The sequence below is a fragment of the Dreissena polymorpha genome, chromosome 14 (genome assembly GCF_020536995.1).
Source record: "Dreissena polymorpha isolate Duluth1 chromosome 14, UMN_Dpol_1.0, whole genome shotgun sequence".
NCBI classification, from domain to species: domain Eukaryota; kingdom Metazoa; phylum Mollusca; class Bivalvia; order Myida; family Dreissenidae; genus Dreissena; species Dreissena polymorpha.
This window is the reverse complement of record NC_068368.1, coordinates 7744313-7759433: the sequence shown is the minus strand read 5'-3', so window position 1 is coordinate 7759433 and position 15121 is coordinate 7744313. Positions and strand designations below refer to the sequence as shown.

General features: G+C 32.0%; 1 protein-coding gene and 1 long non-coding RNA gene across 2 annotated transcripts; one reads left to right on the top strand and one right to left on the bottom strand.

Annotated features, from left to right (window-relative positions):
- The first annotated feature begins 3257 nt into the window (after positions 1 to 3257).
- LOC127858573 (neuronal acetylcholine receptor subunit alpha-5-like) lies at positions 3258 to 5825 on the top strand. Its single transcript, XM_052395779.1, has 3 exons — positions 3258 to 3326; positions 4585 to 4752; positions 5268 to 5825. The coding sequence occupies exons 1-3, from the start codon at positions 3258 to 3260 to the stop codon at positions 5823 to 5825; spliced, it is 795 nt and encodes a 264-aa protein (XP_052251739.1).
- Positions 5826 to 12745: 6920 nt separating this feature from the next.
- Positions 12746 to 13942, bottom strand: LOC127858687 (uncharacterized). The gene is made up of 2 exons (XR_008039020.1): positions 13783 to 13942; positions 12746 to 13599 (listed from the first exon to the last, which is right to left on the bottom strand). It is a non-coding gene; the product is annotated as an uncharacterized LOC127858687 (long non-coding RNA).
- Between the last annotated feature and the right edge of the window lie 1179 nt (positions 13943 to 15121).

The following is a 15121-nucleotide window of genomic DNA, read 5'->3' as shown; positions in this document are numbered from 1 at the left end:
ACTTTTGAACATCTACATTCTCTTAAAATTATTCATAACTCAGAATAAGATAATAATCCTTGTTGGAGTACATCTAACATAGGTGGATACGTCATACAACCAGTCGCTTTAATGTGTCAATAAATTAAGAATCGCAAAGAATAGAGACTTTATACCAAGACGTTTCTGCTTAGTCAAAGTAACTTTTTTATGTACTGGCTTTACTATGCGAATGTTATGCTGGTAAACCTTCTGAAACAGGAAAAGTGGGCCCATTAAGTTTCCACAGCAATATAGACGTCATTTATTTGTCAAATTTATATAAACAAAACAAGAAACCTGACATAAACAGCCCAACAATCCCTCCAAAAACACGCCATAAACCATGTAACTATGCTAATAGGGTATTGCTTATTAGGATGTTTTAGTCAGATGTATGGGGAAAGGTGCCACTCATATATTGGAACGGTTAAAGCAAAGCATAGTGGGTTTAAACCGGTTGAAAGGATTCCAAACCAAACACGAGGCTCAGAATTAATCACAACACGTACACATGTGAATAAACATTAACCTCATAGCAACGTTGTTTTAATTTAAAAAGTCACTCAAAGAGAATAACAATTTGATTTAATTACTATTTATTCACTAAATGGTTAAGAAAATACCTGAACAACAGAATAACAACTTTTTTAAGCACGGGGGAAAACATGTGTACAAGTATCTGCAAAATCCCTTTTTTATTAATGTATTTTAATTATCATATAATGCATTATCGAACTGTATGTCATGAAAAAGTAGTAACATTTCGTGTTAAATGCCCCATGACTTATTTAAGATGTATATGCATGATACACATATTCGATATAATCTATATTGACAGTGTATTTAATGGCTGATTTTAAAAGCACACATTAAACAAACTATGGATCCTGTATAGATAGGTGAAGATTGGGTTATAAAATATGCATTTGTAAACCAGCAACGAAGCGTTTCAAAACAGATCAAATGTCAAACAAATCGACGATGCATGTGAACTGTATGAGCAAAAGTAAAACCTAGTATTCATCAAAACAATATACGTACGGATGTATGCGACTGTGGTATAAACATGTCCTATGAGTTCGTTCGGCTGCTTATGTTGCAATGGATTTGTACCACTGGTTTTGTGACTTCAGAGACAGCGGATGATGTCAAAAACCTCATCAAAAAGTTGTTTCACTCAGATGGATATAGCAAAAACATTCGCCCTTTAATAAACCAGAGCGATGTTGTTGAGGTTGAAACACATATGATTTTAAATAGTAAGTTATTTGTGTTTAAGAATGTATTTTATTTTTAATACAGCAAATATATGGAGCAGGTTGTTTCTACAAGAATTTACGCGTGTTCCGGATAATTGACAAATGAATAAATTAAATCGTTTTTTTTTTTTGCTCCGTAAGTATAAGAATGGGTATAAGGAGCATACAAATAATGACAATTATTTCTCGGTGCATAAACAAAGACATGTGTTATATATATATTATGTTCTTTTTTAACCCGCCTAGCCATTCATCCCATTCGCGTTTTTTTTTACAAGAACATGCTTCGAGATATTTATAAATTTATTTATTTGCAGTAAAAATAATTCAGTAAACCGTACAATGTATGATTCAGACTCTTCATAAAAAAACAAAGCAAAAAAATGCAAACTGTCCGACGTACAGTGAGGAATGTCAATAACTATATTCTAACCGAGATCAATGACAGATACGTGCAACATTAACGATAATAAATAATCCCCTTTGTATGATAACAATTTTATAATTGATCATAGACGTATGTATAATTTCGTCCAATAATTGTTAAGTGCCATATATATTGGAATGGGTTTCAATAACTGTTGTAAGTTTACTTTTTGGAGATTGTCTTATACATATTTTGACCTTTTCTATAGGATGTTGGAGAAATTTCCATTCAGAATAAATAATTGTTAATATTACATTCACTACTGTAAGATAATTTCACCAATTCGTTAGCTAAATATAATTTTCGATTTGAGTCGAAGTTTTAACATCTTTTTGTTCAAGTTGTAAGTCAGACCTATCTTTTAAAAAGGCTCTCTTCAAGTTCTCAGTCAGACCTCTATTTTAACATAGTTATTTTCAAGTTGAAAGTCAAACTTATAAATTAACATGGCTTTAATCGACTTGTACGTTAGAACTTCCTTTTAACATGGCTCTCTTTCATTTGTCAGTCAGGCCTATCTTTTGGCAAAGCTATGTTCCAGTAGCAAACAAGAACTATATTCTGACCTTTTTTAATATAGTTATCCTCAAAATGTAGGTAAGAAATATCTTTAAACATGGCTTCGTCCCAGTTGTGAGTCAGAACTTTCTTGTAACATGGCTATGCTTCAGTTGCTAGTCAAACCTATCTTTTCTCCTGGCTATGTTCGAGTTGTGAGTCAGAACTATCTTTTAGCATAGCTATGTTCTACTTGTAAGTCAGACCCATATTTTGCACAGCTATGTTCCAGTTGTCAGTCAGACCTTTATTTAGGATAGATATGTTCAAGTTGTTAGTCATACCTATATTTTAGCATAGCTATGTTCCAGTTGTAAGTCAGACCTATCTTTTAGCATACATATGTTCAAATTGTAAGTCAGATCTATCTTTTAGAAAAGCTATATAACACTTGTTTAGACTGGAAATATAATCATAAAAGTAGTTGTCTTTAAATGAAGAAATCTAGCATCATCCAGCACTAATTTTATTTATGCCGAATGCAGCAATACATCTGCTCTTTGTATTCTTTATGCGCTTTGAAGTTTCGAGGCGGTATTGTTTTTACTTTATTTATATCATTTATTTTCATACAAATGAACATAATTTGTACATTTGACTCTTTCCTTATTGTTTCGGTACACTATTAAGACGCTGACTATATTTCAGCGACTTTTCTAGTTGGTTTTTATGAGGGAATGTACCGTTTAATAAGTGTAATAGTGATGATATGTTAACAATGTAGTATGTGTCTGTCTTGGTAAATTGGCAATTTACGTACTGATTCAATCATATCTTTCACAGCGTTGAAACCGTCGTGATTGATCCTGCTTTACACTATAAGCACCAGAACACGAAATCGTTTTTCGTTTAATATCATCAAATGGTTACTGAAAACCTTTGTGCTAAACATTTCTTGCATAGTATAGACATAACTTTTCCTTGTTTCCATTTAAGCTATTATTGATTTCAATGAAAAAGAAGAAAGCATAAAGATCAGCGGATATCTTGGAATGGCATGGTATGATGATTTTCTCAAATGGAATCCAACAGACTACGGAGGACTGGGTCGCCTTTTATTGGTAACAGTTTATTCATTCGTTTTAATTTGCTATATGTAACCACACCTGATTATGGACAAGTGGGGCTAATTGAGTATGTGATAAACAGAAAATCAATATTGTGTAAGTCCAATTTAAAGTGACCTGTTCAATTTAGCTTGCTACTAAAGGACATTACAAACCATACAAATGGGGTTTTACTGTGCATATATGAAAGGTGAAAGCACAGCGACAAAATATTGGCCGATATTTCGATATTTAGTAAAAAATATGTAGCCGCTATTTCATTTACATTTGATACACATACCGGTCACAAAAGTGTTAAAAATTTTATCTCAATGTTCATGATGCCTAACTTCTACTAAATCTTAAACTAAGAGGTATAGATCAGTGTGAGAAATATAGTAAATTCGGAGACTAAAATCATACTCATCTTATAAAGAATCACTTGACATTTTAATATTGTTTAACAGTCAAACATGTTAAACAGTTAAAAGTATACAAAGAGGACTGTTGATGTACGCCGTCTTAACAGAGACATGACGGCTTAAATGACTTTTTATATCATAAAAAGTTGTTGTTATTTATCATTGAAAATAATAGGAAATCATAAGAATTTAATTCGTTTATTATTTTCTGTGATAAAAAGGCAACGTATAGTATTTTAATGTGTCAATTTAACTAGTAATATTAATACAATAATTACTTTATAATACATTATAACACACACGGTTTTCTTTATTCAATTATATCTCCTTTTTGTTTAAATAAAGTATTGTGTATTCCATGCTAATTTGACAAACCAAATATAATAAATTTATTTATTATTTGCATTTATAGCCACAAAATGATGTCTGGCGACCGGATGTTGCTCTTCATAACTCCTTCCGGAATTTTACCGGTCTCGGATCCAATAATTTGTTATTGGCGGTAAATAACACTGGTGCAGTTAATTGGTATCCTTATCAGGTACGAAACACTATCGGTTGATGATAATATAACGTGATTTATATAATATTGACACATATTATTTGTATCTAAATGTATATCACTGTAAGCTTTTGTTTATGTAGGTTATTTGTAAAAGGGAATCTAAATTAAAATATATAAATTATATATCAACATGCAATATTGACAAGTATCACCTGAACAATAAACACAATGAGCAATGAGCAATCAAAACAACATACTTTAGTTGCAACAAGAACATCAGCATCAAACTAATGTCAATAACTTTATACACATTTGGACTTACACATATGTATGTATCTATGTACAGATTCTGGAGGCAACTTGTGACGTAGACATCACATATTTCCCGTTCGACACACAGGAATGTCCTCTCAAGTTTTCCGCTTGGAGCTATACTATCGATGAAGTAATAATGATTGAAGGAGAGAAAGGCATCATTACGGAAGAGTTTGAAGAAAATTCAAGATGGTCGCTGGTACAATTTGTAACTTTTTTTATTAATAAATCCAATGCTAGGATCAATTACAAACCATCTATCATAGCCTTAATTCATTGCGTAAATTTAAAAAAAGTTAAAAAGTATTTCTTATCACTCTACCCTGCAATTAACGGTCGGTAAAAAGGTCATAATTGGCATATGGAATTTATATAGTAAACAATATTTATCCGTTAATAATTGTTATTGTCGAATGCAGCATTGTTTATTTTTGTGTATTTTTTAAAAACTTTAGATCGAAAATATCAAACTAACACAGCCCTTTATTTTAAAATATATAAAATTCAAATACAATGAATAAATAACTGTCAATCCTGAAATCAACTGTAAGTTATTACAAACGGAGTTTTCGATACATAATATGTAAAGGAATGATTCTAATAGCAAAAAATGTGCATATACAAAACCGAATACGATAAGGACATATAATCTTTGTTTACACATTTCGCGTAAATTTGGATAATTTTGGTGAGCTAAATACTGCATATTTTCAGGTCAACACAACAGTTGATGAAGTCAAAGGTGTTGATGCCATGGTTATTTTCAAGAAGAAGCTGAAGCGAAAGTCAATATTTTACGTGTTCAATATACTCATCCCCATGGTTCTACTTTCGTTTTTAAACGTCCTCACATTTGTACTTCCGGTATCGTCTGGCGAGCGCGCTTCCTACGCTGTCACAGTGTTCCTGTCTTTGGCCGTGTTTCTAACAATAGTAGCGTCTGAGATTCCAAAAAACTCCAACACCATCTCCATCGTCTCAGTTTACATGACGGCAATGCTAGCACTAAGCATTGCTACTGTGATGGCGTCACTGTTAGAATTGCGACTTGCGTCCCGAGATAAGGACAAGGACTCAATCTGCTCAAGATATATGGGAATCTACCGCTTAGCTCGGATTTGTGAATGCAGACGTGACGGAAAGAGCCGATCCGCAACTGAAATTGGATGGACAGATGTTGTTTCTGCATTGGACTATTTCTTGTTTTGGTTATTCATTGGGCTTACCTTCGTAGCAACTGTGGTATTGTTTGTAGTGGCGGTCAAACGATAACGGGGCTAGGCATCTACCTTTAATGGGTCTTTCTACCACTTCACTGAATGAAACATAAACATATTTTACCATTATAACGCACTACGATGAAACAAATTGCTTGTTATCTTGATATATCCTACATAAACGTGTGGTTTACGAACTGCCTCGATGGTTTCTGATTTGAGCAAATAAATATATATTCTTAACTGAATCTCAATAGTATCATAATTTCTGTATAAGTATTGAAAGCGTCATTTAAATGGTCGCGAAAAAATGGCTGAATACTCTACTTATATTCATCTCCTCTAGCTTTATTCATCCACGAGGTTGTAAAACAGAGATCGTTTTCATACAAATCTCAAGCTATGGGAAACATTGCAGGCTAAGTGTCTAGAGGTGAACATATTAGGCGCCATGATCTTTTTATAAGTATGGCGGCAGATTTCATTCATATGATCCTGACGTTTTTGCGGCTTTGAATTAGGCCGAAACTCCCGGACACAACAGAACGACAAATAAACCCGCGTATACAAAACAACTATGAAATTTGTTGTTTTTTTTTCTACCTTGTTAAATCGTTTATTGTTTGCAATTTTCTGTGAATTGTACTATTCTGTTTCTTTATTACATAAAATTATGTCAGCCAATTTATCATACCCATAATTTATCATAACGGACTTTTTTGCTATGCAAAACGTATAAACATCATACAGTTTTATTTATTTTATTTTATCTTTGTACCAATAGTTCGTATATTTATTCGGTATCTTTGTATGAATGAAGGCCTCATTTTAAGTCGCCACATTCAGCGCTTAACAACATCACCATAGAAAACCAAATAGCTGTTTCATACAAACTGTGTTTATCTCATGAACTTTGCAAATGCTTTCGTTCCAAAGAATGATTTTGATGTTAATTTTAAGTGTTGCATATCAAATTTGGAATCTAGCTCGCTAAAAGTCATGTTACATAACGACAAGTTTATTGTATAAGTCGTTGAACCGAAATGTTTGTCGATGTGTTAAATGAACATAATAATCTGCACAGAATAGTGGGAGTCTTCTTTACAGAGTGCATGCCAATTTAACATGAATGACTTTTCGAATGTACAAATCGTAAATGCAATCGTGTAAACTATGATTTCGTTGATGTTCAAGTAACTTTTCTTCTTATTTTTATTGTAGTTTGTCATTTAATCAACGCTTGAATTGTTTGTGATACATAGTACGCTGTTTTTGGCTTTCAATAAATAAAACCTTGTTACTTTTTTTAATTCATTCCTTTTAAGAAACAGGTTCATCTGTAATACACAATTCATACAATTCGAAAAAGCATGAATTAATTCAGTGTTAAAAAATGTTAACTCGCATTGCTAAAAACGTAATATACTCGTGATTCGATCATTATTATTGTGAAAATATGAATATAAAAAGAGTGCTCGTATGCATATTTTAAAGTTACCTTCTCTGAAAGTGTTGCAAACTCAGAATTGAATAATACCTGTTTTGGAGTACAACTAACATCTTTGAACACGCATTAATACGCAATCGTTTTAATTTAGAGGTGATATAATTTGACGTTACTTCCCGGCTAGTTTGTATTTACTCGCGTAAAAAAGGCATGTCATAATGCTTAACCTTCTGAAACAGGAGAATAGGCGTAATTTAAGTTATCGTCGCGATGTAATGGTAATTTTTTGCCCCCCCCCCCCCAAAAAAAAAAAAGAAAAAGAAAAAAGAAAACACACATACATATGCACTCATGCACTCGAAATGTAACTATAATACTCAAATGGTATTGCTATGTCGGATGTCTGAGTTAGATATTGAGGGAAAGATGCGAATCATATATTGGAATTGCCAATTCAAACCATTGGGGTTTAAACCGTTTGAATGGATTCCAAACCAAATAGCCCAGAATTATTGTTAATAAACATGAACCTTGTTAAATCGTTGTTTAAAATAAAAACCAATGACAGTGAATAACAATTGCATGTTATCACTATTTTTCACCCAATGGTTAAGAAACTCCACAAAACAAAGTAACAACTTTATTCAGCAAGCTGAAAAAATACATTTCAACAAGTATCAGCAAAATCCCTTGTTGTTAAAAATATTTTCGAATTTAGTGTCATATGCTACATTATCAATCTGCATCTAAGGAACAGGTAGTAACATTGGGTGTTAAATGCCCCATTATTTAGTTAGGATGTATATGCATGATACATATGTTCGATAAAATCTATATAGACAATGTATTTAATTGCTGATTTTAATAGCGAAACCTTTTACAAATTAAGAAGCCTGTAAAGTCAAGTAAAGATCGGATAATAAAACACACATTGTAAACCAGCCATGAAGCGTACCGAAACAGATAAAATGTTGAAAAAAATCGGCGCACAGAGTAAATCTTCACGCTGCATGTGAACTGTACGGGTAAAATTAAAACATTGTATTCATCATTATAATAAACGCACGGATATATGCTACTCTGGTATAAACATGTCCTGTGAGTTCGTACGCCTTCTTATGTTGCAATGAATTTGTATCACTGGTCTTGTGACCTCAGAGATAGCGGATGATGTAAAAAATCTCACTTAGAAGTTGTTTCACTCAGATGGATATAGCAAAAACATAGATTCGCCCATTAATAAACCAGACCGATGTTGTTGTGGTTGACACAGATATGATTCTTAATTGTTAGTTATTTGTTAATGCTTTTTACACATCCAAACCACTGTTTGAATTCTAAAGTGTAATTATTTCTATTATCAATTTTTATACCAACGAATTAATAATTACGTTCATTTTTGTTGTATTTTACAAGGATCACAAACATATGTATAACAATTGTAATAATAATAAAAATAATAATAACAATAACAACAACAACAACAACAACAACAATACTACTTCTACTACTACTACTACTACTAATAATGCTACTACTACTACTACTACTACTAGTAATAATAATAATAATAATAATAACAATAATAAATTTCTGCGACGCACGATTAGCATGTGGGCAATATAAATATTAAATGTGATTAAAATAATGTATGCATATATTTTTTTGCAATCATCTTGTTAGACATTTAAGGAATATTGTTTTTAAAGGAAATGAATTTAAACAATTAAGAAGTTTACAAAATATGTGTCCTTATTACAAAGGTCTATTTTTATTGCAGGAATCTCGTCAATGTGACCATAAAAAATAGCAAGCTCTGGCTTCGTTTCCAAAATCGTTAATTTTGCTTCTTAATGGAATACGTAAAATAATGCAAATTATTATTTCTTCTTAGTGGTTATACAAAGACATGTGTCTTTAATATGGATTGTTGGTTTACAAAACAAATGTGCGTCGGTTGGTTATTCATAGGTTACTGTTTCTCACTGGCATGTTAGTACCTTCGCGGATGATTCACAGACACATGCTTCGAGATATTTAAAAGTGTCCCAATCTGCAACAATTACATGACCATGAACATAATTATTATAAATATATTGATTATAATATTTTGTTTCGTCCAAAATGCCACTGTATTATATTTTGTTTCGTCCAGAATGCCAGTGTATCACTAGAGATACCGATTTTAATACAATGTGGTACCTTTACTCCTATTTACGATGTATGTTACAATTTTAATGGTTTGTTTTGTTAAACATTGCAATAAAGCAATCGTAATATGACAGAAAAATACAATTAAAAAAACAGAGTCACCAGTTTAGTTTAATTGAAGTGGCACTTAAAAAACAAATGGGTGTCACCATAAAAAACAAACAAGAACACACAATAGAGAAAATGGGTGAAATTACATAATTTCTCCCAATATGTGATGAGTCTGTTCTTTTATATTCAAACTTATAGCATTACAAATACCATAAGTATGATTAAATGATTTTGAGAGTAAATATTATTTTAAGAATTGCATAAATGAAAATTGCTTATACAATAATTAAATTAAAAACTTAATTGCAAACTTAGTTTTCATTAATTATTAATGAATAGCAAAACAAACGGAAACTATAATGTCTCCAGCAGTGTTTGTTCACAAGTGCAGTTCACCCGCATGCTTTAAAAATCGAAAAAAAGTCAAACAATATACACGCTTAATGTCAGCACAGTATATCGAGATTTAATAGAATCCTGGTTGATCAGCATTATATATGTGAACTACTTTCTCTGTTGACAGGTTAACAATCTGAACTTATTGAGAATCCATAATTTATACTAGTGCGTTGATATCTGATGTTCTCTCCATTTAAGAATTCGGGCATGTCCAACTTCCTGTACGCTACACAGGGTTGCGTGTTGTGACTGCTAGTTCAACAAGTCACACAAGTAATCTCAAAATCAGTGTATGATTATATCAGTTTGATGGCAGCGAAAATGTTCGTTTTGTCATGACGTGTATGAAAACATGTCTTTGAAGTGCGGTAGAAACTTGCGTTCAAATGCATGAGTACAAAGGAGCGACCAGCCTGCAATTGTCTTGGTTTTGTTTTATTCAACTCCAGCCACATGATTTAAACTAAACTACCGCGTACGTCCTTAAAATTGTCTCTTAAATACGAATGTAACGCTAATATGCATGCAAGTAAAGCCCTCACATTATTGAGTGTAAAGCAACTAGTTTCCGCATTTATTCGAGTCTTATTTTTTACTAAGGTTTATATAAAAATGAGTGGCATTAAAAATTAATTGATGTTTTCACATTACGAAATAACATGGGCACATACAAATAAATTGAAAAACAGTAAGCGTATCATGTTAAAATTCATGAATGTTCACACTATCTCTGATAATCTACCAATTAAAAACTCATGTCGTTCTGTTGCATAAATTTGAAACCGTTATGAGTATCCTTCCTTGCCCTCTAATTATCAGAACACGTGATCGGTGTTTTTTGTTTCTTTAAATATCGTCAAAGGTTAATCAAAACCTAGGTGCTAAATATTTCTTGTATTGTCTAGAACTTATACTTCCCATTTAGCTATAATTGATTTCAATGAACATAAATAAAGCATAAAGATAAGCGGATAACTTGGAATAGGATGGATTGATGAATTCCTCAAGTGGGAACCAGAGGACTACGGATGACATGATCGGCTTTTATTGGTAACAAGCTTTATTCATCATATGTGCATTATTACATTTACTGAAACATTAAAACACGACTCTGCAATTCATTCTATTATATTGACTATACGTTTAACTTAGTTAATATAAGTTGATAAAACGTATTATCATTCTTTCCACCTGATTATTGACAAGTGTGGCTTACTGAGTATGTGATTAACAGAATGACAATAGTTTATATGTCAAACCGATAGTTACCTTTTCAATTTAACTTATTACGAAAGTATATTACAAACCATACAAATCACGTTTTTATTTGCATATATGATATGTGAAAGCAGAGCGACCAAGTATTGGCTGGTAAATTACTGAAAATATGTTGCTGATATGTCATTAAAATTTGGGACACATACCAGTGTGTACACTTTAATACTCAATTCCATTTTGCATGACTCATATTTAAGTTCTAATAAAGAAAAAAAAATGGAACCGGTAACTTTGAGCAATATCTTTAAGTGCGTTTGGAAAATATAAACATCCAGAGTTTATAAAGAATCAAGTAACATTTTAATAGTGTTACACAGTCAAGCATATTGTAACTGTTCTACAAAGGGGGCTGTTAATTGATGCCGTTATAACAGACACGTGCATGCTAAAGTGACTTTCTATATCATAGAAAGTTGTTGCTTTTATCAATCAAAATTATTGGCAATTATTAGAATGTAATTCATTGTGTTTTCTTAGGTGGAAAATGAACAATTAGTATGTTTTATGTGTCAAGTTAAGCATACATGGACGTATAAAAACAATAATTACTTCGCAGAACAATAGCATAGTCATGGTTTTTAATTTTCGCTTATATCACCTGTTTGTTTCCATGTATATTGCGTTTGCCAAACTCGTTTGACAAACCAAATATGATTAAGTTAAATTGCATCGCATTTGTAGCTACAAAATGATGTCTGGCGACCGGATATTGCTCTTCATAATACATTCAGGAATTTTACTGGTCTGGGATCCAGTAAATTGCTGCTAACAGTCAATTATAGTGGTTTAGTGTCCTGGTTTCCTTATCGGATAAGAAACAATACGTCAATTATGATAAAACGTGATTAATGTAATTTTAATACATTACCTCTTTGTCTGAGTTCATATATATGTACGTATTTGGTTAACAGAATTACAAAAAAATAAATTTATCATTCAATATATAATATGAATATTTAAGTATAATTGAAATACTAAATGTGTAGCCATAAACACACGCACGCACGCATGCACACATGCACACACGCACGCGCGCACACATGCACGCACGCACTGCAACAAGAAACATCAGGACCATACTTATGTCGGTTGCTTTATAAAAAGAGGCACTGACACATTTGTATGCATTTATGTACATATTCTGGAGGCCAATTGTGACGTTGACATCACATATTTGCCATTCGACACGCAGGAATGTCCACTGAAATTTTCCGCTGGGAGCTTTACTTATCAGGATGTACAAATGATCGAAGGAGAGAAAGACACTTATTTTAAACAATTTGAAGAAAGTTCAAGATGGTAGCTGGTACTTTTTGCAATGTTCTAGATTAAACAAATTCTAGCATAAAAAACTAATAGCATAACAATGCCTAAATTCTACCGATGGATCTTTAATCATTTATTCTAAGGGATGTTTTTGAGTTGCATACGTTTTAAATCATTCAATAGTTTTTCTTGTTAATTTAGCTTGTACAACTGTAATAATAGGAAAAATGACATTCATACATTAAACAAAATGTGATCTTTATTAATGGTTATCATGGAATGCAACACTGGTTTCTTTTGTTTAATTTGAAAACTTAAACTCGCAATATCAGCCGTACACTGACCTTTATTTAATTATATACATTAAAATACAAAAATAATGAATACCTTCGTTCTCCCACTGGAATTGAGTTAAATCGATTATGGCAGAATTGTACCATTTCCACCACAGTTGAATCGTACTTGGACATAGATGATGATGCAATTGTTATTTTTAAGATGAAGTTGAAGCGGAAGACAATATTTTATGTGTTCTATATTATCATCCCCATGGTTTTACTTTCGTTTATAAACGTCCTCACATTTGTACTTCCGGTACCGTCTGGTGAGCATAATTCCTACGCTGTCACAGTGTTGCTATCTTTAGCCGTGTTTCTAACAATAGTAGCGTCTGAGATTCCGAAGATTTCCAACACCATCTCTATCGTCTCAGTTTACATGACGGCAATGCTAGCACTATCCACTGTGATGACGTCGCTGTTAGAATCGCGGTTGGCGTCCCGAGTTAAGGACACGGACTAATTCGGCTCAGGATATATGAAAATCTACTACTTAGCTCGGATCTGTCAAAGACGTATCGGAAAGAGCCATTCCGCAAATGAACTTGGATGGGAAGACATTGAACAATTTCTTGTTTTGGTTATGTTTGTGCTTACCTTCGTAGCAACTGTTTTTTTTGTACTGGCGAACACACGTGTCCATTAAGAAAGCAAATGATTTGTGCTACTGTATATGCCACCAGTAACAATACCTGTTTTAACCCACCAATCGCAAAGGTATTGTCGGTAATTCAGATAATTTGGAACAAATCATCATGGAGACATGCGTCTTTCTACCGATTCATTCACATACATACGATGACGAATGCGTAGATGTAGACGTAGACGTAGACGATTCTCTAAACACAAATACATTCAAATTATAACAATGTAATATTAAGCAATGTAAAATAATAATAATTAATTATTCTAACAACTCATTTAAATTACATTTACACAAAACATGCACACGTCAATAAATACATAATAATTAAATAATGAATACATTATAATAAATAAATAAATAAATAAAGTAATAATACCGATTGTGATGTTGTCCACAAATGTTGTACAAATAATTTTTTATCAATGGCCGTTATGACGTCTATAATATGACGTAAATACGCGTAAATGCACGTGACGTCGTGGCGCTAAACATAAGAGCGTAGGTTCTTATACTCCCCACAATGAAATATCTATATATCTAATAGCAGACAAGCATTACTCACTATGACACTGACAAGGTAAACAATATTTACCAGGGGAAACCCAAAATAGTAGTGCCTACGACAAGACAAGTAAACTTGAATTATGTAAATAATTCCATTAACTTAATATACTTATCATAAATAAATCTATAATAAGTGATAAGATTAAGTACAAACAGATGCAATAATTACATTTACCACGAATTAAGTATACTGGTGTTATCTCCTTTCTTTTCTCCATTAATAATCTGAATAAAGAACATAGTAATATGTTACATCATTTATATATATATATATATATATATATATATATATATATATATATATATATATATATATTTGTTTACAATTTAAATGTAATAAAAACGGGACATATTTATTTTATACTGTATGCATTAAGACGATGTACTTATGTATAAGTCTAAATAAAATGTCTGTTCTGTTCTGTTCATGTATGAAATCATCACATATGCACATATAACATTCATACCGCATCATTAGAACTGGACAGGGGTATTATATACTTAAAGTGAATTATTAATGATACACATTGACTCATTAATGCATAATTTTATGTCAATAGTAACAGTTGCAGTTGCACAACAAACATAACTGTGACAAACAATTGCATCATCGTTGAAAGAAATTCAACAATCTAAATTAAATGATAAAATTAAAATTGTCTTTAATACAACAATTGTATATAACGATTATCAGTATTATCAATTTAATGTGTCAATGTTAAAATTGTTATACTAGTTGGCCTAAAATTTCCTGAAATCTGACATCTGATGGCATTTCTTAGGCATGGCTTCCTTTTATGTAATAATGATTGAAAATACATTTTAAAACAATTCTGGAGGGGATGTCACCCTCTGGGATGCTTGACGATCCTGTAATAAGGTCAAAATGTCAATGAGTGTATTTTGCTTTAAAAATTGAGGTAACATTGCAAACATTGTGAAATATCAGATACTTTTACTGAATTTACTCCCGAACTGACTTATATTTGTTACTTGAATGGTTATTTATTTTTGGCTTTTCATTAGTAGGTCAAAGGTCATCAAGTGCACTTTTATAACCCGTATGACACGTAAATGTCAGTGTATGTTGACACCAACCAAAGATCCGTGTATTATATATTTGTAAGTAACTTTTCAATGAGGGATGGATA